This window comes from Vipera berus, assembly GCF_964194415.1.
Source record: "Vipera berus genome assembly, chromosome: 6".
Taxonomy (NCBI): Eukaryota; Metazoa; Chordata; class Lepidosauria; order Squamata; family Viperidae; genus Vipera; species Vipera berus.
In genome coordinates, this window is record NC_138208.1 from 28,724,814 (window position 1) to 28,752,618 (window position 27,805).

The window sequence follows — 27,805 nt, forward strand, 5'->3', positions numbered from 1 at the left end:
CCTCATTTGACAGATTGCTCTTGCTATCAGGTGAGCTAATTTTTTTAAAAAAAATGCTTAGTAATTAGTTACATTGTTAATGTAATGCCCATTTTTGGAATGTTTTCTATTGGGACATAACTGTGTAGATAGGTTTCATTTCAGACAAGGTTTTAAAACAGTATTGCATGGTAATGACATATTAAATAATGTCTAGTTATCTTTTCAAAATATTTATTCCCACCAATAGTGGAATGAATAGTGACTGAAAATTGGAAAATTTAGAGAGTAAGGAAAATGGTTTGAAATACCAGGATTTTCTTATTGGTTTGTGAATGTAGCATAGATAATTCTGATGCAAGCAATAGGAATAATGATCTACTTGTATTGACATTCAAAGGATATAGATTTCAAGTGGAAATATAACTGCTATCAAATTTTCATATCAGAAATTTGTATATCATGCTTACAAAGAAAAAGTAACATTTCAGGAATTTTTCCCCTTCTTTTCAGATTCAATCCCACCTGGAAAATCCAGTGAGGTATCACATTCAGCAAATTCCACAGCATCAAGTGAAACCATTTCTGACACTGGATACCAAGTTATCTAGCCAATCTCTATTACTGCCTCATTCCCAATCTGTACCTTCTTCAGGATCTACACTTATAATAAAGAGTGATCATATGCCACCTACTAGTAATATCAGCGTTCCTGAAAGTCCAGTAACCAAGATACTAACTCTTGGAGGAGAACATGAAAATGGGGTATGATTTAAAGTTGTGAGATTAGTTTAGAGCAGGCTATCATACCGAATGGAGTTGACAAAAAGAACAGTTCTCCAGTTTGTTCATCTCTTGTTGTTTAAATAAAATAGGTTTAAGGAAGGATGACTTTAGACATTAATTTTATTGATTGCACCATAAAGCTTGCACATTAAAAAATCATAACTTCATTGTGTATCCAACTTCATTTGGACATCAACAAGCCATGCATCATCATTAACAAGCCTACCATATCATCACTGCTTAATGATGTGTTTTGTAACTGATATGCTAAGAAGTTATTTTCCTTTTTCCAAGGAATCTAACCATAACTGAACAACATATGTAAAAGGGAAAAATGTTAGGGTTGATGTTTGTTACTGGAGGTTTTTTACTTTTACCTAAAAGAATAATGTGTTCAATTTAAGTCAGTGCTACCCGCCTGCTCTGAAAAGTAAGGGGGGGGGGACAACATTACTTATTTGATCTGTTTTCCCATATTTTCATTTGAGACTTCCTTTGCATTTCAAAGAAAAAGTACTCTTTCTTTCATGTAAATATACTATAACTATCTCTTGTTCCAGCAAACAAGAGTTGTAGAATTATTGCATTGCATTGCATACTGTATAAGAATATTATTTAATTGTCAATGCTGCAAACATTGGATGTTTTTGCTCCTATTCTGTAAATGTAGACCATAAGGTTGTCCAGATCTTTGAACAAGTAGGTTGGTTTGGACAGGGACTGAAATGAATCACTTCTTGGAAATGGTTTTATAAAGCAATAGGTTCCTTCACCTCTAAGAGTATGTGTCCTTCCTCATTTTCAAGCTCCGTGCCTTTTACTAAGGAATACTTTTTTTGACCAATCTGTAGCTATTTCAGTTGTTGAGATTCCCATGCCTTAGCTTCATGGCCAAAATATTGATATTCCAGGGATAGAAAATTTTCCCCAAATGCTTTAATTTTATTTAGTTATTTTTAAAATCTTCAGAACCCTTATTTCTGCCATCTGGTCTAACTACTCTTATTTACTATTTCTGTTATCACTGTAAGTTAGTCACATAAATGATTCTAGCTAATAAGAGATCAATAAATAGTTAATAAGATGTTATTATCATAAACAGCAATATAATTTTGGCTATGTGATGTGTATCCCACTGAGAGAGAAGGAAATGCATTTTGGATTAGTCATGTGGATGATTCTAGCAGATTAGAGATAATTAGGAAATAGGATAAAATCAGTAAATAAGTGAAATCAATTTGTTTGGCTGAAGGCAAATCATATTTCAGAGACTTCATTGTCTATTTCCTCAAATGAATATTCTGATTTTTTCCCCCAAAATCAACAAGTAACCATTTGGTAATTTTTTCTTTTTCTGTGTTCTTTCTTCAAAGAACTCAGAAAATCGTACATGTTGTTTCCAGGTGATCTTTAACCCACATAGTATATTGGAACCATTCCACTTAATTGTAGCAGTATCATGACGTTGTTCTCTTTCAGACCATTCTTAGGAGATAGGTTTACCAAATATTATTTGTTTTTGTTTTTGTTCTTAAATTATTATTTTTATGACTGCAGTCCTCTACCTCATTCAGTGCATGTATCATTGATCTTCCTTTGGCAAGAACCTGTATAGGATTGTACTGTAAATATCTCTATTAACTATTCATGTTCACTCATTAACAATTCTTGTTATATTAGATGGAAGAAGTTATAGATGAGATAATCAACATGGAATCAAATTTTAATGATGAAGGGATAAGTTGCTCTGAAACACCACTGCTCATGCCAAAAGTGGTAAGTAACTGGCATACTTTTTCATAAGAACAATTGAAAATGTGGATCAGAAAACTGTATGGAATTATAATCAGGTAAAATGTGTTGCTTGCGTTCAAACTATCTTTTGCAATTACAAATTGTAAATGTGTGCCATAGAAAGCTGTATTGTTCAAAGTTGTAAAACTATATCAGTGAGGTTGTGGATTCATCTATTTGCTAAAATGCCTTTAATATTTCATCAGTTTGTAGTTACTTTTTTCAGGAAAAGTTCATGCAGAATAACATACATGAATCAAATTCCTTAGCATTTTATTTTTATTTGCAAGGATAGCATTTTTCTATGAAAATATAAATTATTGCCAAGAGAATGTATGCCTTACTATTTTAGTATTGGTTGATTTTAATCATTTAAGTATCCCGTAGGTATGAAAAAATATGAACAAGAATGGTATATAGTATATATTTACAGACTTAACAATTGTTGTTGAAACTTACTGTTGTCAAATATAACAATACTGAAGCACACTTTCCTATATATAAATTGCAATTAAGTATAATACTTTAGTAAATTTCTCAAGAGGGGAGATTAGATATGAGATGAGCAGCAAATAAATTTCCTAAATAAATAAATATGAAAAATGATAAATTTATCATTTACATAAGCTGTGCTCCCCAAATGTACTGCAATTAACTATTTCTAGCAAATAACAGGAAAAGTTTTCTGGAACTTTTAGTATTACTCCCACTGGATATAGTGAATTGGCAAATGTTCTGAACATTCAAGTTGATCTGGTAATTGCTAAAAGCACTAATACAGTGCATCTATATGCTGTGCATAGATGATCATTATCAGCAATGGAAAGTGATGCTTTCCCCTCAGTTCTGGTTCTGCTGAAATATAGCATGTGGAAAGACATTGTATACTGAGTGCATGCCATATTCTACAGTACACATGGAATCCATTTTGACTACCCAAGAATATTGTTCAGTATTTCTTTGTCTCTTACCAAAGTTTGCTGTCTTATTTGGTATAACATTCATGTGCATGGTGAAACATATGAAGATGAGCATTTCAAAAAATGCTACCTAATCTTTAACATGCAAAATGACTTCATCTTTCTTTTATTTCAAAGGAGGTGGTTTCAAGCAGAACTATATTTTAATACTATCTTTCCAGTTAAGTAACATATAATTGTGTAATTTTATGGTGAGGATGTGATTTCATAGAGCTTTTATATCTCAGTGTGGTTTGTATCCTCTCGCTGACATCTAGTGTATTCCTACTGTATATCTATATGTATACTAATATTTGTTCAGAAGTAACTAGGTTTTTAAAATGATTCAGCTGCCATGGTGTTTTGTTCTGCCTAATTTGTACATAAAATATTTATACAACATTTTTGTTTGAGATAAAACTTGTCATAAATTGGAATTTAGTTGATAAATGCTTACTGGATATGTAAAGAACAGACTACTAGGTCACCTCATTTCTTTTAAATCAATATAATTTATTTCAGCATAGAATGCATGCATGCCCAACCCTGACATTCACTGTGCCTCCCCTTTGCCTCCAAGCAAACATTTTTGGAGTGATCTTTGGCTGTGTTTCTTCATCATGGCACCTTAGCATCTTATAGACATTCAACTTTTTACTTTGCATTTATTGCTGATGATAATATGATGCGTTTCTTGTTCTTTATTTCTACACACATTATTAAAAATGTATATTTCAATATCATAGGAGTTGGCATGACATTCTTAGCAACCTTGATAGTTGTTGGCAGCATCCATTTCTCTTTATTAACATTTAATCCATTTAATTTAGCATTGTACCCGAAATATACTCTCGCATTTCACAAATTATATATATTTATATTTATTAAATTTTTATACCGCCCTTCTCCCGAAGGGCAATAAATATCAAAATACAAAATACAAAAGTTAAAAAACATTAAATAATTATGCCCAATGTGATACATTAGTTAAAATTCATATTAAAATCCCAAACCCCAAACCCATCAGACCAGGCCGGCTTGTTCAAATAAATAAGTTTTTAGATCACGTCGGAAGGAGTGAAGGTCGGGGGCCATCCGGAGCTCAACCGGTAAGCGGTTCCACAGGTCTGGCGCGCCCACAGAGAATGCCCTCCCCCTGGGGGCCACCAGTCAACATTCTCTAATCGGTGGCACCTGAGGAGGCCCTCTCTGTGGGAGCGCACTGGATGGAGGGAAGTTGACACCGGCAGCAGGTGTTGCCGTAGGTAATCCAGACCCATGCCATGTAGGGCTTTATAGGTCATTACCAGCACCTTGAATCTCACCCGGAGGGCAACTGGAAGCCAAATTGGGTAAATTATAAAGTTTCTAACTTGAAGACTGGGTGCAATAAAAGGGAGTAAGCTTCAATCAATACATATGATATTCTGCAGGTAGAATATGTCTGGGAGATGCATTTTATGGCCCCTGTTGTATAGTGGGTTCTTGGAGACATTGATCAGACCAATCTAATGCAACAGGTTTATTTGCAAGATTAACAGAACCGAACTCAACCAAAAGACTGACAGATATTTATACATGCCACCACTAGGCGGTGACCAATCAAATTTAAAGCTGGTTTTCCTGCTCAAATACAAAGGGCATAGTTTCTCTCTGGTGGTGATAATGTTATAGAATAATATGCTATGGGGACTGCATGACCATCTGTCATTTTATGGCTTATAACTGCTCCAATACCATATGGTGATGCATCACATGCTAAAGTCACGGGCAGTTTCTCGTTAAAATGAGCTAATACAGAATTTGATGATAGCAGTGATTTGACTGTTCTGAATACCTTGTCATGGGTGCTTGTCCACACCCAGGGTGCTTTTTTGTCTAAAAGGTGATGGAGTGGCTCTGCAAATGCAGCTTTGTGTGGCAGAAATGAGTGATAAAAGTTTAAGAGTCCTAGAAATGCCTGCAACTCCCCTTTGGATTTAGGTCTGAGGGCTTGTTGGATAGCTTTAAGCTTGGTTTCTGAAGGATGTATTCCTGCAGCATCTATATGGAACCCCAAGAATTCAGTAGAGTCCACTCCAATTTGACATTTTTCTTTTTTCAACTTCAACCCTGCTTCCCGGAACTGTTGAAACACTGTTCTGAGGTGATCTGCTGGGACTGCCGCAGATTCACCTGCAATCAGGATGTCATTAAAATAGGGGCAGACACCTAGTATATTTTTAAGTGTCCGTTCCATAAAGCTCTGGAACAATCCCAGGGCAACACTTACTCCAAACTGCAGGTGATGAACTCTGAATGCCCCTCTGTGAGTGACGATTGTCTCTGCCTCTGCTGTGGCATTGTCTACTGGCAGCTGCTGGTTAGCTTGTGCGAGGTCCAGTTTGGCAAACAGGCAACCTCCTTGAAGTGCTGCGAGGATGTGGCTTACCACTGGAACTGGGTAAGCATTTTGCTGTAGAGCTTTCTTAATTGTGCACTTGTAGTCTGCACAGATGTGGATGTCCCTGTTTGATTTCAACAGGGGTCACTATGGGAGTCTCCCACAAGCTACTGTCCACAGGTTGGAGCACTCCCTGCTGTACTAGTTTGTCCAGCTCTGCATCAATCTTAGGTTTTAATGCAAAAGGCACAGTTTTATTCAGATTGGAGTGACAGCCGGATCAAGTTTAAGGGAGATGTGTGCCCGTTTGTACTGTCCTAAGTTAGGACTGAACACATCAGCATACTCTTGACATACTGCTGCCAGGTCAGCTGTTTGAGTGCGGTGGATGCCTGTTACTCGGATGCCCAGGTCATTGAACCAGTCCAGTCCTATTAGACTGGTGCGCTGTCCCTCAATGACCACAACATTGTGGGGACCATCAAACTCTTTGAATCTGACTCTTACGGTGGCTTCACCTTTTACCGTGATTTTGAAAATCTGTCAGAACAAGGCTTGATGGTTTGAGTTGAACTCGCTTCTTGCCTTGTCTGCAGATATAACTTAAAGTCTTGTATGAAATGATGGACAGAGCTGACCATGTGTCGAGCTCCATGGTGGAGGCCTAAAGCGAAAAGGTTTTATAAAACCCAGCTGAAGGCCTAGGACTGGGGCGATGGTGCACATGCCCACAGAGAGGGCTCTGCATGCCACCTATGGCACGCATGTCATAGGTTCGCCACCACAGCCTTAGAGCCTTCATTGCTCCATCAGCATCCTCATCTGCCATGTTTTCCTTCAAGGCACCTTGGAAGGTTAGCTTTTTTATGGCAAATAAGGCACTGCTGCAAATCTCTATTCATCAGCCCACACATGAGTTTGTCCCTGAGACGATCCTCCAGGTCTGGAAACTTGCAGTCATGTGACACTTGTTGGAGTGAGGCTACGAACTCAGCTACCGACTCCCCTGACTTTTGCTCTCTCTGTTCGAAAGCATGACGCCAAGCAATTATGGACAGCTTAGGTTTGAAGTGTTCTTTCAATCTTTTTTTAAGTCAGCATACATTACTGACTCAATGCTGGCTGGCGCACCAGATTCTCAGCAATGTCGTATGTGGCCTGTCCACACATGCAGAGTAGGGTTGCTGCTTTTAGCCTGTCCTCTTGGACCTGGTTGGCCCACAAATAGGTGTCCACCCTGGAGACATAGGAGCTCCACTGTTCTGGGTGGGAGACATCAAATTCATTGAGCCTGCCCACCTTGGTGATGCTCTTATTCTTGTGAGGTCTTGGACACCACCTCTCTTGCCATGAAGGAGATGAACTGCATAGATCCTGGGGATGGATCCCTCAGGATGATGTGCCTCCAGTTTGGTTTATTGGCAGAGAGGGTGGGGACGTGGTCCCACCAGGGCTCTGGTGGCTGGGCTAACACCGTGTGATTTCAACTCTAATAGGCATCATTCCTTTGGAAAGATCCCACCTTCATCACCACTGTTGCGTAGTGGGATCTTGGAGACACTGATCAGACTGATCTAATGCAACAGGTTTATTTGCAAGATTAACAGAACTGAACTCAACTGACAGACTGACATATATTTATATGTGCCGCCACTAGGCAGCGACCAATCAAATTTAAAGCTGGTTTTCCCACTCAGATACAAACTTCAGTTTTCCTCCAAAACAGTTGGAGACAAATTTAAAACAAAACACATTAACTGTTAATATCAGTACATAACAGCCCCATTTTAGTATAATGTGAAAGTGGGGTCTGCAAATCACCTACCACATGAACAAATGTATATTTGGCATTGAAATGATCATTATACAAATTGTATAGCAATCACAATCACATAGACCACTTACAGAAAAACCCACTGTTAATGTGTAGATTTTTTTTTTTTGCAAAGGATTGATATCCATCCAAGTAGGTAAACTAAGCTAGGAAATGAACTCCACAGAAAGACTAAAACTATGCTTTATTGGGATTGGCTATAACAACAAATTCTTGCAAGCCTGATTATGCTTTGTTGTTGTTGTTAGCTGCGAAGTCGTGTCCGACCCATCGCGACCCTATGGACAACATTCCTCCAGGCCTTCCTGTCCTCTACCATCTTCTGGAGTCCATTTAAGCTCGCGCCTACTGCTTCAGTGACTCCATCCAGCCACCTCATTCTCTGTCGTCCCCTTCTTCTATTGCCCTCGATCTTTCCCAGCATTAGGCTCTTCTCCAGTGAGTCCTTCCTTCTCATTAGGTGGCCAAAGTACTTGAGTTTTAGCTTCAGAATCTGGCCTTCTAAAGAGCAGTCAGGATTGATCTCCTCTAGGACTGACCGGTTTGATCGCCTTGCAGTCCAAGGGACTCGCAGGAGTCTTCTCCAGCACCACAGTTCAAAGGCCTCAATTCTTTGGCGCTCAGCCTTTCTTATGGTCCAACTTTCACTGCCATACATTGCAACTGGGAAGACCATAGCCTTGACTATACGCACTTTTGTTGACAGGGTGATGTCTCTGCTTTTTAGTGTGCTGTCTAGATTTGCCATGGCTTTCCTCCCCAGGAGCAAGCGTCTTTTAATTTCTTGGCTACAGTCCCCGTCTGCAGTGATCTTGGAGCCCAGGAAAATAAAATCTGTCACTACCTCCATTTCTTCCCCATCTATTTGCCAGGAATTGAGAGGGCCAGATGCCATGATCTTGGTTTTCTTAATGTTAAGTTTCAACCCAAGTTTTGCACTCTCCTTCTTCACCTGCAACAAGAGGCTCTTTAGTTCTTCTTCACTTTCTTCTTCACTTCACTGCCATTAGAGATTATGCTTTACCTCCTTTTATATTATACCTTTGTTGTTTGCTATATATTCATCCTTTGGACAGCCCGTATCTCTTCCTTCTGTGGAAAAATTAAGACCTTAATATACATTTTTTTAAAAATGGACCAAAAGGAGAGAAAACATTTGCTCAATAAATCTTTTGGGTATTAATGACACACTGCTAATTTATGACACCATTTTAGAAGGTTTTTGCTTTGCTTTGTTTTGCTACTTTGAAATGATGTAGTTGAGATTGTACACTATGTCCTTTAAAAGTTTAATCTCCATGAACAATTATTTGAAATGAAAGTTTCAATATGGACTGAATGCTTCATTTTTTAAAAAAAATGAGAGAAGTCACATATTGGCAAGATGTGGTCTTATCATATTCATTGCAGTAAATATTCAGATCATTGTAGTATGGTGGTTAAGATGTTAGTATGAATGCCTGAGAGGTAGGATCAAAAAAGCCAAAATGACAGCTACAAAAGTTTTTGGGTTAATCACTCTCAAGGTTCTTTATATTCTGCTATAGAATTGTTCTCAATACATAACCACAAGCTGCTAGTTGAGAAGATACCTTGAAGTCTGGCTTAAGGGAAGATTTTGTTTTACACTATGAGAAAGTCAGTCCTGTCCCAAGGTAGATTTATTCTACTGGAAATGAGCTAAAAACTCATGTGATCAGAAATCTAGCACTGAAATGGGTATTGTGGCATTGTATGTTCTAGTTTGAAGAAAAGGACCACAGCATAATTACATATCAGCTGCTGACCTATTCCTTGAAAGGTTATCTAGTTAATATCACTGCTATGTTTCCATTATCTAGTTTGAACACTATTCTCCTTGGATGTTCTGGTTTTCCAATATTGTCTGCCTTATCCATCTGTTTACTATATAATCTAATCAAACTCAGCATTTTTTCTTGCCTGGTAAAAAGACAAGTGTTACCTTGAGGATGAAAGGTCTTGTAGACGGGCAGTTAAATCACAGAGAATTGAAAATAAACAATTAAAGTTACTTCAAGGTCATTTCTGCAGCTTGCAGCTAATAAGACAGACTTGCAGCCTCTTTGTGAACAGGCTTAATATAGGCTAGGCCAAATAAAATACACAAAGCTGTACTGTTTCTTCTCCAGTTTAGAAGGGGAAAAATATTTTGATAGTTTTGCTTTATTGTGTAGGTAGTTGCATTAGAGGCAGTGGATCAGTTTGCATTAAAAGGTCCATAGTCAATGCATATTTGATAATTCATCTGCAAAGACATGGACATGTTGGTTAGTTAAATTGAATAAAGGTGAACTAATAAAAAATGAAACAAACATTGAACAAATTCTATTTTAGTTAATTAAAATGAACCACAAAATGCATTTTTCTATCATATGCATTGTTAATGAAAATACCACTACATTCTTAAACTTTTGAAGCACTGTCATTGATTTTAAACCAGTATGTCTAAGGTTTAAACTGAAGACTTATTTTTGTTATTTTTTTCCTTGGCAATTAGCAGCAAACCAAATATTTTGTCACCACCTATGCCCCATACTTTCTAATTAATTACAGGCTAAAAATGGGCTCTGAGTGCTGCTCTGTTGAGACAAACTGTAGCTGATAACTAGTTAAATTAGAAGCAGTTAAATTAACAGGTGAACAAATTAAACAAGTAAGCAATTTTAAAATTTGAATTAACTAAATGTAGAAATAAGTTTTCTGGACAGATAGCAACAGTGATTTTAACATGGCCCAAACTGGATTGATTTCAGAAATAAATGCAAAGTAATTCTTAATACAGAATGTTTGGTTATTTATACTGTAACTGTATGTATGAATTTATGATATGAATGTGATGTATCTGTAGATTCAATGTCTGACAGCTGTTTCAGGTATGTTGCCTTAAGATGATAAAGGTATAAATGTAAGCTTGGTTCGTGATTGCTACAATTATGTTTCCTATAGTAAACTAGGTGGATAGAGATTGGGAAACCAGATTACAAATGGGGTCATAGAAAGGTAAAAACATTAGGTTGTAGATAAGTATGACTACCTAATGAATACAACACTAAGGGAAAACATGATAGCAGTCTTCTGCTATCTTGTCTTCCAATATTGAAAGATGTCACAGGGAAAAAGGTGTGTGTTTATTCTCTATGATATCCCAGAATAGCACAATAGAAGGAAGATTTACAGAGACAAATCCAAATTCAGGCAATAACTTTATAATTGCTAGAGCTATTAAGCAGTGGAACAGTATATTTCCTGGAGTGTGCCCAATCTCTAGAGGATTTCAAGCAACAGTAGAACAGCCATTTGTGTAGAGTATCTGAGGATTCCTGTTCTGTGCAGAGATTGGACTAAAATGCTTCCAAGGTCTTTCTTAACAGATATTGATGTCAAACCTATTAATAGATCAAACCATTTGTAGTAAAATGCCTTCTGAGCTAGGTAAACTAGGAACAACCAATATAGGAAATTTAACAGTTAATCAAAGTGATAGTCAAGAACATGACCTATCCAAGCTGGCCCAAATGTCATAATAGGAAGTTATTCAAAAAACAAGTCATGTTTTTTTCTGGAATATGCATGCGAGAAAGAAGTGTTATCTTTGGTTAGCTCCCAATATGCATCACCCAAGATTGGACAGATATGACCAAAGATCAAAGTCTGATCCCAAGTGTCCAAACTGGGCAGTCAAGATCAGACAGATTCCCACTTCTGGTTTGTCACACAGCCACTATGGACGGTTGGGAGACTTGCTCTCTCTCCCCCGTCCAGTTTCGCATCAGTGGGGGGCCCTGAAAAGGGCCAAAAGTTGCCCTGAAGAGGCGACCAGCAAGGAGGGATGCTCGCTGGATTGCGGGAGAGCCACAACTCTCCCGTTAGTCCTGGTGATCCCTCCAAACTGGCGGACAAAAGGACCAGCCATTATGGCTCGTCCCTAGGCTGTGAACAGCTGAAGTCACATTTTCCACTAGGCAATCTTAAAGCAGTGCAGAAGAGACTGAGTGAGATCTACCTCTTTTACACCCTAATTACTTTCTGTACCTCCTTAAGCTGCTAAGCATTCTCCTCCCTGCGGTGAGGGAAAGGGGATTTCAGCCCTCCCTCCAGAAAGAGCGGCGACTAAATACCCAGGGGTGTTTTAAACATTGAAAAAGTAACTGAATCCCAATTGGAACTTTATTTCTTAAAGCATGTGGACTGAAAGATTTTTTATTTCTTATTTTTCTTTATTTACTTCTGTTGGAAATCTGGGTTTCTTCTTATGAAAAAAAAGAAAAGAAAAACTGAAAAGATTAAGATAACTTTGGGACTCAAAGGGATACTTTAAAAGGGGCCTGGCTGACTGCCCAGGGAAATAGGTAAGATACATAACCTTGAGAACTTTGAAACAACAGCTGTGAAAGGCTTTTTGTTCCCTACCTAGGGAAAAAAATTCTCTCTTTTGGATTTTCTAAGTGTAAAGCCTTTACTTTAAAATACCAATATGGAAGAAGACCAGGAACAATATTTCCTTATAGATGAAGATCAACAAACTCTCTATATGTTGAAAACACTAATCCAAATTCTTACCATAACCAATGAAATATTAAGAGGCTATGGGAAGGAACAAGAAGACAGCCCAGATATGAAAGCTCAAACTTTGACCACAACTAAAGAATCATCTATACAAAATACAATAGAAAAAATGAAACATTCAAGTACGATGACAGAAGAATCTACTATTAAACAAATATTGATATTTGAAAATCCAGAAAAGACATTGACAACCTGGAAAAAGAAAAAGGTTTCTTATACAACTCAGAAGGAACTAGAGGATCTAGAAAAAGAACAGTTGGATGAGAAGATAAACAATTCAGAACAACCACGTAGATATGGAAGAATAAAGAGATGACCCAGTAGACCTACAAGTCCTCTAAAAAATGGTGATTGGATGGTTTTGCCAATATCAATTAATAAACATGATATTACAAGGAGATTGGTTCAATGACCCAAAAACAAGGACATGGAAGATGATTTGGCAAAGGAAAAAAGCCAGAATAAGATTCAAGAAGAATGGAGTTTCGATGGGTCTGGGTTTTATTATTGTTTTAATGTTTTAATGTATTTTAACTTATTGTTCTAAGGTACTGGGCACTTTGTTTAATCCATTCTTAATTTTTGTATTTCTGTATTTTACTATTTATTGCCCTGTTCACTGCTCTGAGTCCTTCGGGAGAAGGGCGGTATACAAATAAATATTATTATTATTATTATTATTATTATTATTATTATTATTATTATTATTATTATTATTATTATTATTATCACTGAAATCTGAAACAGAATGTACTTAAATAGATAAGATGTGTATGTTGAACATAAGACATTGTTATGAACTGAGATAAAAAAATGGTCATTAAAATTTAGTAGTATAAATATTAATAGCTAATTCGAATATTAATTTGTGCATAAAGATCATGTAAAGGTGAATAATGTAGACAAGCTAAAAACCTATTGTTGAAAGTAATAAATAGGTCTACATGGAATGTTAAAAACAAAAATTATCAGTTTAAGCAAGAGATAGCAGATACAAAAAGGAAGAGAGGAAGTATTAAATATTGAAATAAAAAGAAATTTTGATTACTACTTAAAAACAACTGAAAATTAGCAAAAAGGAAGGATATCATATTGTATCCTTAATTTGTTGACATAGAGGGTGAGAAGTTAAGTAAATGGGATGTGTATCTTGAATATTAGATTCTGTGAGGAATGGTGATAGACAAATTGGGAGTATACTAAAAATCTTGGGAATGATAAATATCAAGCGTTAAATCTAAATGTTAGAGCCTTGGTGGAGCAGTGGGCTAATGCCTCCTTAAGTAACACCAGCTGCCTGCAATTAGTGCAGGTTCGCGTCCCACCAGGCTCAAGGTTGACTCAGCCTTCCATCCTTCCAAGGTAGGTAAAATGAGGACTCAGATTGTTGGGAGCAATTAAGCTGACTTTGTAATAATGCCACTTGGGTGTGTGTGTGAAAGCCCTAATAAGCAGGCATATACATAGAATGAAGGCTACTGCTAAGCTTGTAAGCCTCCCTGAGTCTTCGGAGAAGGGCGGGATATAAATGGAATTAAAATAAATAAATAAATTGAAAGGCACCAAAAACTTTCACCAGACCCATCACAGAGCTTGTCCTGCTTTTGCCTCTTGAGGACTGAACTCATCACCTTTCCTGGTTGGATCCTGACTTTAAGAAGAAAAGTGACTATTTTAGGCCTGTAATGGCAATTCTTATTATTGCAATATGTATGCATGTTTATTTCTTATATCTCTCAGGTTTTTATGTCTTATATATCTCCGGTTTATTTCTTATATCTCTCAGGTTTTTAAGACAACAAGCAAATCACAACCATTTATTTGTATTTGCATACCTACCGGTATCAAGTTTATAGTGGTATTATGAAATACCAGACGGGGAGTGTGCTGCCACCACATGGTTGTTTGGGGAAATTATAATATGCTATCTTATCTGGGTAGCCAACTCCTCCTTCCCTATGACATATTTCCTCCTTCTCTTGATCATGTGCCCTACACCCCTACCTTTTTTCTACATTGCATGACTTGCTTAGTGTATGTTTGTAGTTTCAGCATGACAGCTATCTTATAGAATATTTTTAATAAGAAGCCAATTTGCATTGGCTGCAGATTTGCTTTTTACTATTAGTCAATCTTTGATTACTGTAATGATGTAGAGTTTATATTAGCTTTCCTCGTTAAAATAAAATAAGGATAATACTGTAGGAATCGTGACCATTGTTTTTATCTGTATATTAGCTTTTTTCATAGATGTTGCTGATTTATTCAAAGGCCTACAGATAGGATTTTGATTTCTATTTGTACATTGCTGCAAGCATTTCAGAAAGATAACAGAAAAAAATCAATACGATGTAGATGTATTCCAAGAATTGAGATGTAATAGCTGACACATAGATATTCTACAGCCCATTTAGTTTGAGACTGAGTCCCTCATTCCATTTTAAATGTGAGGAATGGAATATAAGAAAGAAAACCAAACAGAATGATTCAATTAATGAAATGGTATTTTCATTTATCTCTTTCTCCTCCTCCTTCTCTTGCTTCCCATTTTGATTAAGAAGATATCTAGTTCTGGAGAACATTTTTGAACAGAGCATCAAGTCAGACCTGCTGTCAGCATGATAAGTATCTCATTCTTCTTTTGAATGCGGTGTATACATCACTGAATCTTTGCAAAAACCTAATGAGTTTGGTCGTGCTAAGAGAGAATAATAAACTCTTGCTGTTCTCACCTGACAGAGGGTTTGTACCAAAGGCTCTATATAGCTTAGAGTTAGATAGTGCTACCTGATGCTCACTACAAAAAATGTACCTTTTGTTATTTTATTTCTTGATGTATTTTTGTCTGTTTCTCCATGGCAGCCACAAAGTTGGAAAACACTCCTTCAAATGCATAAGGTATTGTCTTAAATTGGCAGGCAATACAAATGCTTACTGTACACTCACTCACAAATGTATGGTGAACGTTTAGTGAAACTCTAATGTGTACAATAGTTATTAATAAATTAACCTTCCTGCGATAATTTTAACTTTATAATCAGCACTCCCTTCTTAATGTTCATTGTATCCTTTTCTCTTTTCATATATTTTCATATTTTCTTTTCATTTTTTTGGTAACTATCCTGATTCCTTTGGCATCCCAACATTATACATTATATTATTGATAATTTAGGGCAATACTTAATGTAGCTGATGGAATGTATGCTAGTCCATTAAACCTGATTCCATCAAAATTACCAAGATTCTCCACATTTTTTATATTTACACTAAATTCAACACAAGTGTTTACCTAAACTAGGGTATTGTCAGCCATCTCAGAAAAACCAAACATGAAACAAGACTAGTTGAGCTAATTCTGCTTTATTTTAAGGCTACATTAACAGAAGCTTGCAAGTTGAAGTTATAAAAATTCCACTTCCCATTGCCTCTTTAAATGACTTAATCCATTAGAGCAGGCTCTTTATAAGTTTCTTCCTTTGACCTTTAAGCTAGTGGGGGCTCCTGTCTCTATTGTCTGATGGTTTCCTAAGCAGCATCTCTTTCCCTAATTCCCCACTCTCATTCACACATTCTTTTTTTAAAACAAGTTTTATTAATTTTCCAAATTTACATCCAGATATTTATGAAGCAACGTGGTGATTGGGTAATCAAAAGTCCAATAAGAAAATCTTTTTGTACATATTCCAGGTTACATCAGCAAAAATTCCATCTCCAGTTCCCTTAATTACAATATCTCAATCAAATTAATACATTTCTAGTTATAGCATGGTCAGTTGAGACAATTATCAATATATTTTAATTTATATTTATCCATGTCCTGTTTTTAAATTTTACCTAATTTCAGTTACAGTGCTCTGAATTAGCCTTTAGTATCCATTATATTCAGTTTTCGGGTAACCCAAAATTCCCCTATTTCATTATATAATAGTTGTCATATCTAAAATACATATATTGGTTGTTTAAATACATTTTTATTTTCACAAATATATTCTATTTCTCGCCTTAGTGGTTCATCAATTATTAATTAAGTAATTTTTATTATATCATTCCAAGTTCTATAATATAATTCAAAACTATGTTCTAATAGCTGATTTTCATTTCCCTTACAAGTCTAAATCCTAAATATAAAGTCAGTTTATATCTATTAAAGACTCCCCTTAGCCCATTAAAAAAATTTTAGGCTCTGTCATTATAAATGACAAAGAAAAGAACCCATTTTTTAAATCTAACTCTAGCTTTCTTTTTGTTCCAGGCAGGCTTCCATACCAGTGCCTTTAAGTTCTGAAATGGGTCTCCCTTCATTCCTACACACATTGTTTGAATTGAGGGAGACCATCCAGTTGTCAATTTTTCAAAGGAACCGGCCGCTTTATAATCATTACATTGTTGCTCTAATAAATCAAATCCCCATGTTTGTTTTAGTATAGCTATTGTTGGTTCAGTCTGGTCTTCTTCTTCCGGTCCCTTCTGGCTTAGATAAGAGGTCATGTCCAGTGTTGTGGTTGTTGTTTGGCTGGCTGGATTCTCAGTATAGTGTGCTTGGAGATACTTAAGATTCTCCATCTTAGTGTTGCTTTCTTCAGCTTCTGTTATTTTTTGGATTGTAGGCTTTGCAATTAAGATCAAAGTTTGGGTATCAAAGCTCTCAGTAAATTGTAGTTGTTGTTCTTTAAGGTCCCCTGTTTTAATATTAATTTCTTCCTCTTCTGTTGGTTTTTGAATTGTCAGTTCATCAATTGCAGTCAGGGTTTCATTTGGTAGGTTTAAGCTGACACTTTTATCTTTCAGTTTGGAGTTCAATAATTCAATCACTTCAAGAATTTTTTCACGTATAAGTTTATAATTAAGTTGTGGGTAGTATTCATCCATTTCTACGGTGTTTCCAGATACGTCTTTGGTGGAGGCTATTTTGATAAGGGTCAGAAAATGTCCACTTCCACTATTCCTAGAAGTTGTTTTCTCTGCCAGATGTTTCAAGTTCTTATCTTTAAAAATAATGACAAGGACAAATCTGGGCTATAGCCAGACCTCACAATAAAGGGAAAGTTGCCTTGCTATACCAGGCTTCACCACAAGATGTCCTCAATAGCTGATTTCAGCAAAGTTGGGACAAAGAAAGGACCTTTCTTCACAAAATACATGTGTGAAGTCTGCTGCTAAAAATATAGAAGAAACTAGATTTTTGGATGGATTGAAAAAGGTTACATTAAATCTTAAAGGTTATCAATGGTTATTAATTTCATCCAATATCTGAGATAGAATCCCCTTTAACATCAATTTCCAAGGTAGATGTTGCAATGTTCATGTCCTGTTTGGTACCTACAAGATAGATATGGCCACCACTCTTTACATTTTATTCTTACTACTTTCAATATATTCATTCATTTTCTCTTCTTAAAGACAGCTAATTCCATTTTTTTGTTTTTCCATCTCTAGTTTTTCATTCAGTCATTATCTGGGGATGGAGAAAGGTCATGATTAAAATGCATCATTGAGATATGATGGAATGGTAGAAGTTTTAAATATAAGAAAATAAGATGTTTTCTTCAATATTTATTTATGCATTCATTTGGTTATTACATTTGCATCTGATCTTTCAACCTAAAAGCTCAATGAATTACACAAGTTTCCACCCTCATATATATTTATAACAATCCTTCACGGAAGGTTAGACTCAAAGGTAATATTAGTCCAAAGTCACCAAAATAGCTTTTGACTGCTATCCAGATTAATGATATTATTAACATTATTAGATTTGAATATGGCATATGCTAACCATTTTAAGGTCTATCGAGCTTATTTCTGAGTATGTAAAAATTCAAAGGCATGAAAGTATCACAGTGCAACAGTGTTTTTATCATTTTAATAAAAACATTAGATCTTGCAAATAAAATTGCAATTTTAATTGGTTTTTATATTTACATTTACTTTGGATATAGAGTTAAATACTCCAGTTTACTGATACTATGGATTATGATGCATTTAAAATAGTTGTTTATTTTGATTCATTTCATCTGTTTTCTGATATCTCATTATAACTGTTTTTGGTTTGGTTTGGGTTGGGTTGGTTTTTTTTGATGTCTTTGAATTAGTCTTGACTCCTGGACTGACTGGACAAGTCCCTTGGCAAGTGGTTTGCCATTGCTTATTTCTTAAAGTGTGGCCCAAGATAACCCCACTGGCCTTATGCCTAAGGCAGGCTAGAAATCATTCTCCCAGTTTCTAGTCTGGTGCCTTAACTACTATCTCTCTCTCATTGTTCCTTACTTGTATTCTGTAAGAGTTCCATGTAGCCATATAGCAAACAGGACAAAACAATCAGTTGTTGTGCACTGATCTTGAAAAGAACAAAAAGCATACCCTTGGGGCCATAGAATCTTAATAAAACTAAAACATTATAAGAGCAGATGAAGGTTGATTGCATGGTAGCCAGCCAGTTGCCTAGCAAGTTAAAACCCTGGAAACAGTTCCCTTTCCAAATCATGTAGTATCTATCTATGGGGGAAAATTGCAGACACACCAAAAGCTGTTACTTCTAGTTTTTCTGTATGAATCAACTATTCCTATCAATCAAGGGCATTACAAATTTGAAAATTATTTTTAAAAATCCCAACAAGCTTATTTTTATGTTTGGAAGGATTTTATATTAAAGGTCAGAAATGAATAATCAAATAGCAGATTATAAAATTTATGTCTACATAGCAGATAGATAATTAATTATCTACCTAATTTCTCCTGATGCCTTTGCAAGACAATTGCCCACAACATGCTCTATCCAGGTCTATTTTAAGATGCTTTGCATAACTGCATCGTTTTTGTATGCTGCACGAAACACGAACAATTTAGGAACTGAGTTCAGGGAGATAGTTAGAAATTCATTTGGGTCTCAGGTAAGATCAGCAAGGTTATTTTCCCTTTCAACTTAACTCATATTTGCAGTGTTGTAGCAGTAATCCTGTTATTGGAAAATATGCTATGGCATTAATTCAAAATCAGACATCAGGAGCCATAACCAGGCATCATTCTGCATATAAAACTCAAATCATCCTACTCCTAGTTTCTGCATATGGAACAATGGCAATTTTGACCCTTAACATTTTATTTTATTTTATACATGATAAGGGCAAAGTATGTTTTTAGATGCAGTTCCCATTGAGATTAAGACATGAATACACATCTGAAATGGAATTTTGTTCTTAAGTACTTATATATCTCTTTCCCATGATAAAATCATGAATTTATTTTCATTCTTCCATATCTAATTTTATGTCTTTTTCTTTCACTCTGTGTTTTTCAAAGCTTTCAAGTAGCATTCTGGATTTATACAACAGTGACCAAGGAATGACAGCTGCCAATATGGGTCTTTCCAATACTTCTTGTCCTTCTAATTATCCAGTTAAGAGGGAAATCACAGGTAATACAGCTTTGAGAGTTTGGCACACTAAAAACCTTGTTTAAACAAAGGCTGAAGTGTCTGTCTGTTTGTAGAACAAATGTAATCATGCAGACTGAAAACATAGAAGAAGTGATTTAAATAAACATTTAATACACATTGGACACCTTCACAGTGTACTGTTTCTACTCTCTAATTCCTTATTAACTGGTTTTGAACCATCCATGTGATTGTTTTCACTCTTGGTAATGAATTATGAAATGTGAAGAACAGGTAGGGAACACTGTTAGCCATTTAAGCATTCTATTTAGTAGCCTCCCTGAATTAGAATGATCTGGTTCAAAACATTTTTATCTACTGTATTTGTTCTGAAGTGAATATCCCTAACAATGAAAGTCATGGTAGTCCTTGCTGGTCCTTATATCTAGACACATGCAGCTAATGGCTGTAATTACTATAGGAAACATAATTGATCTGCACATATTTTGACTTCTGGCCCATGATATAAATAAATTATCATCTATTACATTTGTTCCAGGTCATCATAAATGACTCTTTTAAAGGTTTACAATACAGCCATTCACCATATTAATGAATTAACATCTTTCAGACTTTCATTCAATTAATCTAAAGAATGTTAACAACCATGCAGATTATCAGTGCAACTTAAAGGGAACAAAGAGATGATTTTCTTCCTCTTTCTTCAACATACAAATCAGATTATGCCTGGAAACTTTATTCCCTTTAAAGTATTATAAAGTTTTCTATCACCACAATGTAAAGTACAACAAATTGGATACTGCTTACACAGAATTTTAAAAATTAAAAATGCATGATATTTTTAAAAAGTCAGCACATACTGTAAACAATAAGTAAGGAAGCAGGAAGTAGCAAAAAGAATTAGTAAATCTGAGATGGTAAAACTTTTCTTAAAATCCTATTTGTAAAAAGATAATTGTTCATATAAAGTAACCTATGCCCTGTTTAAATAGATTTTATTTCTTTCACAGATACACAAGCAATCACAAAAGAGAGACTAAAAAAGGACAACCATAATCTCAGTGAGTACATTTAACACTTTCCAAATATTTACTATTGTTAATAGACTGTGGAAATAACTGTTTGCTTTAGAGCAGGGGTGTCAAATTTGCAACATCACATGACGTGTCATGACGTATTATGACTTTTTTGCCATTGCCGGAAATGGGGTGGGTGCGGTTTCACTATGATGCCTCTGGCCTGTGGGCCAGCAGTTTGACACCCCTGCTTTAGAGTTATTGTTGAAGAAAGACTGAAAAAACTTTTTTTGTGAAGAGGATAGACCTGAAAAATTGAAATGGACAATAAACCAACTCTCACAATTTCTTGGCCAAAATCATGTCTTCAAGTTTCTTTTTTTAATGTTCCAGTTGTAATCCATTGCCAGATTTTACCTTCATCCACTTTCCCTCGATTTTTTATAAAAAATGACCATGTAATGCTTTTTCGTCCCAGTATTCTGTTCTTGTTTTTATTATATTATTTTGTTACCTACACATTCAATAAGTTCCAATTTTAAACTGGGATCATTGCCTTTTCTTGCTGTCTTTTATGTAATCGTTTTCTTGTTTGACAGTCTGTAGGTCTTAAAGTAAATAAAAATTTTCATTTCATCTATTACTATCTCTATGATAGAGGTGTCAAACTTGCAACATCACGTGACGTGTTGTGATGTGTCATGATTTTTTTGCCATTCTGGCAATGGGGTGGGTGTGGTTTCACTATGATGAATCCGGCCCACAGGCCAGCAATTTAACACCCCTGCTCTATGGAAATGTAATGCATAGTGAATCATCATTTGCTTTCTTGTTTTTAGTCCAAATTGGCCAGTTCAGGTTGTGTCCAATTCATAATTCCAGCAGTGTATTGTACCAATGTATTGGCCCAGGTATGGATAGATTTGATGGTGTTTCTATTTCTTCTTATGCTTACCTCTTTTTTCACTTTTTGTATGTATTTTTTAATAATCCTATTTTAGACTTATCTATGTCTGATGTTATCAAATTATAATGGTTCCTGCTGGTTTGGACATTTAGAAGTAGCAATAGTATTTAGAGTTACAGTATATACCACTTTATTGTGCTTTACAGCACTCTTTAAGCAGTTTACAGAGACAGCATATTGCCCCCAACAATCTGGGTCCTCATTTTATTGACCTCGGAAAGATGGAAGGCTGAGTCAATCTTGAGCTGGTCAGGATTGAACTCCTTAGAGTGGGCAGAATTAGCCAGCAATACTACAAATTGTGCCACTTGGCATTTCAGTTTCATATATTGTTTTTGATTTTACCCCAAATTATTAAACATTGATAATACTGCATTATTGTCCTTTAGTGCCTTGGATTAATTTAGATATGTTGCCTATTGCTTCTATGCTGTTTTCTGTATGGATTTTTAGGAGAAACAGCAGAATGCTCAATTTGCAGAGATCGTGTGTGTAGCCCATATCATCTTACCATTAATAAATTGTAATAGGTTTATGCTATAAGGTTAGATATCTAGGAAAATGGTATTTTCCTATCCAGTTTAAACTAAGTAATGAAACCAATATCCCATACTATTGTATTGAATTATGTATGAATTGGTGAGGTTAACATAATTGGACTGTACATTATTCCCATTGTTTTTGTGCAATTTATACATGCATCATGCTTCATGGCATCTTAAAATGAAACTGCACATTCCAAATAAATTATATCTGTGTGTCAAATAATTTCAATAATAATCTTGATATTCTTACTTCTGAATAGTCATCTTGGTGACAATGACCACTAATGGTGCCATAATGTTCTATAGCAATATGAAGCAAGTGGATGGTTGCATGCAACAAGCAGATATTAAATGTAAAAATGTCAGGTGTGATAGAACAGGTCCACACAAGAAGGTCCAATTAAAGTGATTTAATGCCACTCATGCGTAAGCAATATTTTCACCTGCTAAATGTTAAATAAGGATCACTAGAATTAAGGGAGGCTGGACTTTGGCCTGTGGCCACATAGAGATTGTAAGCTGATTCCTCTTCTAACTCCACCCTCTCCCCCTCCTTACCCTACAAAATATTTTACAATCAAAAAGTGACTTGTATTGTTTGTTCAAAAACATTTTTAAACTAATTAAAAAACTTAAAGTATATTTGTTATGTACTATTAAGCAGTTTTTTCACCAAATTTTCAAGCATGAATGGTATTCAAGATTTATAATTAGTGAAAGAATAAAGCATATATTTTTAAGATCAAAGCTAGACCTTTGTTTAAGTAAACATTGATGAGATTGTAAAGTAAATATTTTCATTCAAACGTCAGCAAACACATGATGGTATTATCACCTCTTTGCAGCCTTTCAAAATATGTCTGATATGATAAAAGCACTGATCCTTGACCACTGATTCACAATTTTAGTTCATTGTCAAATGAGAATCACAATTATTATTTGAACACACAGCCTTAATGTTAGAGGTACACATTGTTACATTTATCTTATACATTACATTCCTATAAAATCTTTGTTAGCTGCATAGTTTATGAAGAGTTAGGTGTTCTTTCATTAAAGATAAATATTTTGGTATTGATTATTTTTCTCTTTTTAAAAAAAGTTGTCTCAGGATAGTTAAGCTAGCTATTTAATGGCTTTCACAGATTAAATATTTTCAAGCTTTTCAAAGTAGAAATATTGTGAATTTTGAAAGAGAGTATGGTGTTTTGTAACAGAACAACTTTGTTGCTATTAAGATATCTTGTTTTATAGTTGAAAGAAGAAGAAGGTATAACATTAACTACCGGATCAAAGAGCTTGGCACACTTATTCCAAAGTCTAATGACCCGTGAGTTCACCTGCCATTTTTATCATTGTATTTATAATTTAAATAAAAAGAAAATACAAAAAAATGAAGCAGACAGGAATTTTAGATATCATATTTAGTGTGGACATTTCATCCAAAGTGGCAGAGTGCTGGAGTCAATTTTTGTGTCAGTTGATGGGTAATCACAGATTCCAATTTAACTTATAATCTACATAATATATTTTTAACATTGTACTTGAAATAGCATACTTATAAGATAAATGCCATTTTGGGGTCAGTATTTCCCTACTAACAGTGACAAATCATATTAGCCTAGATATACAAAGCATTTTCATGTAGTATTTTATAGAAAAGTTTGTTTTAGTTTGTTTTAATCATACGGGTTTTAAAATATGATGTGGAATTGTTGCTACAACTAAACTGATTTTGGTGTACTATTAACATTGAATATCAAAATTAGACAAAACCTTTTATTCAAATAAGAATAAAATATGCTCATTAGAAAATCAGGTAAAGAGTTATAAATTTTAAATTATATTCAGAAATTTATGCTTAAATTGTGAGTAATGTATGGTTCCTAGTTCATTAATGGAGAATTCTACACAGATTTTAATCAGAGTTAATAACAAAAGCATTTTTACTAAAAATATAAAAACTATAAAAGTAGAATCATGAATTTGCATTTAGATCTTATACCAAAAAAGTCACTTTATTACGTTCTTTTGACATTTATTTTCATTCTGGGATGAATTTTAATATATAAGGGCTTTTTAACTATTCTATTAAAATTTCCATTCAGAAGCAATAATATCTAAGCATGAATAATGGTCATGTAAATCATTATTTCATATTAATATAAAAGATTTTGCACATTTTTATAAATTTTGCTGACATGCACAATTGTGAAAAGGTTATCATTACTTTCTACAGTGATATGCGCTGGAATAAAGGAACTATTTTAAAGGCATCAGTGGAATATATCAAGTGGTTACAGAAAGAACAACAGAAAGCTCAAGAATTAGAGCAGAGACAGAAGAAATTAGAGCAGGTTAACAGACGACTGTTGCTACGAATTCAGGTTTGTAGAGAAAAATGCTCGTTCAAAGCCAACCTATTCCTTCCTCCATCTTTTGATTTTGCTACAGCGTTTACTTCATCAAACTGTATTCAATGATTATAAAACACATACACATAGATCTACACCGTAATTACTTGGAGACTTAAGATATACTTTGAAAAATGTTCCTAACCTTCTTTTATTTTGGGGTACATTGTCCAACATCAAATGAAGCAGCATGTAATTTTCTGGTCACTTCCTATAATAGACTGTGATTGATCTACAGTTTTAATTGGATAAGGTTCTAGATAGCATTCCTGAATGTCGTAAGAGAATTAGTGTGCAGTCACAGGCATTTTTAAGTATTTAATTCAATGCAAAACCCACTTGGGAGTATTTCATTTTCAGAGGTAAATAGTGCAACCAAAATCAAGAGAATAATCATCAGCCACAATAATGCAGACAAGTCCCTGCAGTTTTCTTGGCAAGATTTCAGAAGTGGTTTGCCATAGCTTAAATTAAAATTAAATAGACATGTGTAGGACTGTGTTGTAAGGTATGGTGATCTTAGATAATAGAGTATTAAACTCCAGTAAGATCAATAGGACTTCCAAGTCTAAGTAACACAGCACTAAAAACACTCAGTGAAATTAGAGGATTTGAAAATACTTTAGCTGGAATATGCATAACATTGTAAATAGATGTTTACTGGAAACAGTAATCGTTTTTATAAAAACAATCACAGTGCAACATGTGAAATTGTGGGCATTTTAAAATTCTGAGAGGTATGCAGCAAAACATGTACTTGCGTCACGATCTCCCACTTTTATTACTTTTGGTCTGTTGGATTCAAGAACCCAGACAGTGGGAATTTGTGTATAATTTCTACTAGAATATCTATTAGGATCATACTTCAACTGATTAGTTTTTTGACATGAATTAAAAATGTGATCTTGATAATTTCAAATAATTTAATTTCTTTGGAGATGAACCCAATATGAGTTAAGCCTAGGCAGTTGCCTCCATATGATCACTGCTTCCCCATAATTAAAAAGCCCTGCTAAACAGCTATATTAAGCAACCATTCTTTATTCATACATTAGAACTCCCTCTCACTCATTTTCCCAGTATCGTATCTACCTCTCTCTTCTTCAGAGGTCACCTGTATCGTGGAGGATATTAAGAATTCATTCTACCAGCAGAATTGCATCTATAAGCAAAGTAGGAAGACCACCTGATAATATTTTAGATTATTAAAATATGTATATGTTAATATTCTCAAATTAGTAAATTTAAAATTGTTAATATTGTTATTATTATTATTATAGTATTATTTTTGTTTATTTTATCATTATATTATTGTAATATTTGTCATGTGCTAGTTGGGTTAGTTTACAAATATTGAAAGATTAATATTGAAAGAACACACATACATATATACAGTTTAAATCAATTTCTACTTTATGGAAAAGAGAGCTTGATTTATAAATGTTTAAAACTGGTTTAATTCTATCAATTATAAGGTATAAACAATGTAGGAATGATGCTAATATTTCATTAGCTTATAAAGAGAAAGCAAAGGTTTCCAATCTCACCTGTCATAAATAACAAAGAATATTTAATATTTCTGAAAACTCTGAAGCAAGGGAAGAAAAATGTTTTTGTTTTGCTTTAAAAATTTTGGAGAAAAATGAACTAAAAGCCTTACTTTTAGCACTCTATTTAGATGTTTAGTTCAGCACTCATTATTCAAATATTTGACTTTCTTTCTTTCTTTCTTTCTTTCTTTCTTTCTTTCTTTCTTTCTTTCTTTCTTTCTTTCTTTCTTTCTTTCTTTCTTTCTTTCTTCTTTCTTTCTCTCTCTCTCTCTCTCTTTCCTTTTCCTTTTTTTCTTTTTCTTTCTTTCTCTCTTTCTATTTCTATTGTTGGGATATTAAAATGAAAGTGTACTGTGCTGAGAGAATAATTGTAACATTAATTGAATTTATTTTTAAGAAATATTTTATGCAAATGCATATGCAAAATGCTTAGCTTTAAAATGAAGCATTCTTCAATTTTGCCTATTTAAAGAAGCTGATAGGAAAAAAAAACAATCCTGTTAACAGAAAGAATTGTCAATTTTATGGGTGTGTGTGTATTCTGGATGCAGAAAGCACTGACTTTCCAGAAAAATTGTGAAGAAGCTCAGATTATATATTTTGTCACAAAGGCAGTGTATAATTTCCTTTTTCAGAATCTGAACCTCCCTTCCAACAGTTTTAATTTCTTCTAAGCCTTTATTTTTATTATTCTATTATAAAATAATAATGTAGTTATAATATTATTGTTTTATGGACTTTTGGAAACTTAGTGGTTTTGCACTAAGATATTTTAAATGGATATCTTGATTTCCAATCATAGATTACTTTTGCAACTTTGCCATTTTATATATCATGATACAACTTATGTTATCATTACAAAATAAAGTGTTATGAAATATCTCATAATCTGTTTCCCATTTTTTAGAAGGAAAATGCCTTAGATGATTCCCCCCCCCCCCTGATTTTTGTTCCTGAATTGGAACTGAAGCATTTATATTTGTGCTTCAATCTTAACTCCCAAATCATACCAAGAGTCCATGGTTCATCATTATGGCTATTATGTAGTCTTTATATGGCTTTATAAAGATACAAAAAATTAGGCTTGTCGCATTAGTATGTTACATTTTAAGCATATTGTCAGACTAGGTTTCAGAACTGCACCAGATATAATACTGAGATGCATGGAATCCCTATGATTTTTTAAAAATCCTGCTCTCTAAATATTTTGTTTTCTAACACAGGAACTAGAAATACAAGCACATGCCCATGGACTACCAATGTCTTCAGTCAGTGTGGTTGACTTAGCATCCAGGGTCATGAGGCAACGGGAATATCCAGAAGAGAATTCAATAGACTATATGCAACACCTAGCCATGGTTCAAGAGCAAGATGCTGATGTACATGACCCAGCTGCCGCCTTTTCTGATCCACTTTCCCACTTTACAGACTTGTCTTTTAGTGCTGCCTTAAAAGAACAGAGACTAGAAGAAATATTACTAGATGATAAAATATCACCACTTGGGATAGACCCTCTTTTATCTTCTGTGTCTCCTGCTCTATCAAAAGGAAGCCACCGAAGGAGCAGTTGTAGTTCAGGTGATGGTGATGATTTATAA

At 34.7% G+C, this 27,805-nt stretch overlaps 1 protein-coding gene across 1 annotated transcript; it reads left to right on the forward strand.

Annotated features, from left to right (window-relative positions):
* Window positions 1-27,805, forward strand: TFEC (transcription factor EC; the record flags this gene model as incomplete). The annotated part of the gene is made up of 8 exons (XM_081332038.1): window positions 1-30; window positions 493-744; window positions 2,446-2,541; window positions 19,622-19,736; window positions 20,708-20,776; window positions 23,498-23,573; window positions 24,483-24,630; window positions 27,431-27,805. Exons 2-8 carry the CDS (start codon window positions 664-666, stop codon window positions 27,803-27,805), a joined length of 960 nt encoding a protein of 319 aa, XP_081188164.1. The 5' UTR covers window positions 1-30; window positions 493-663.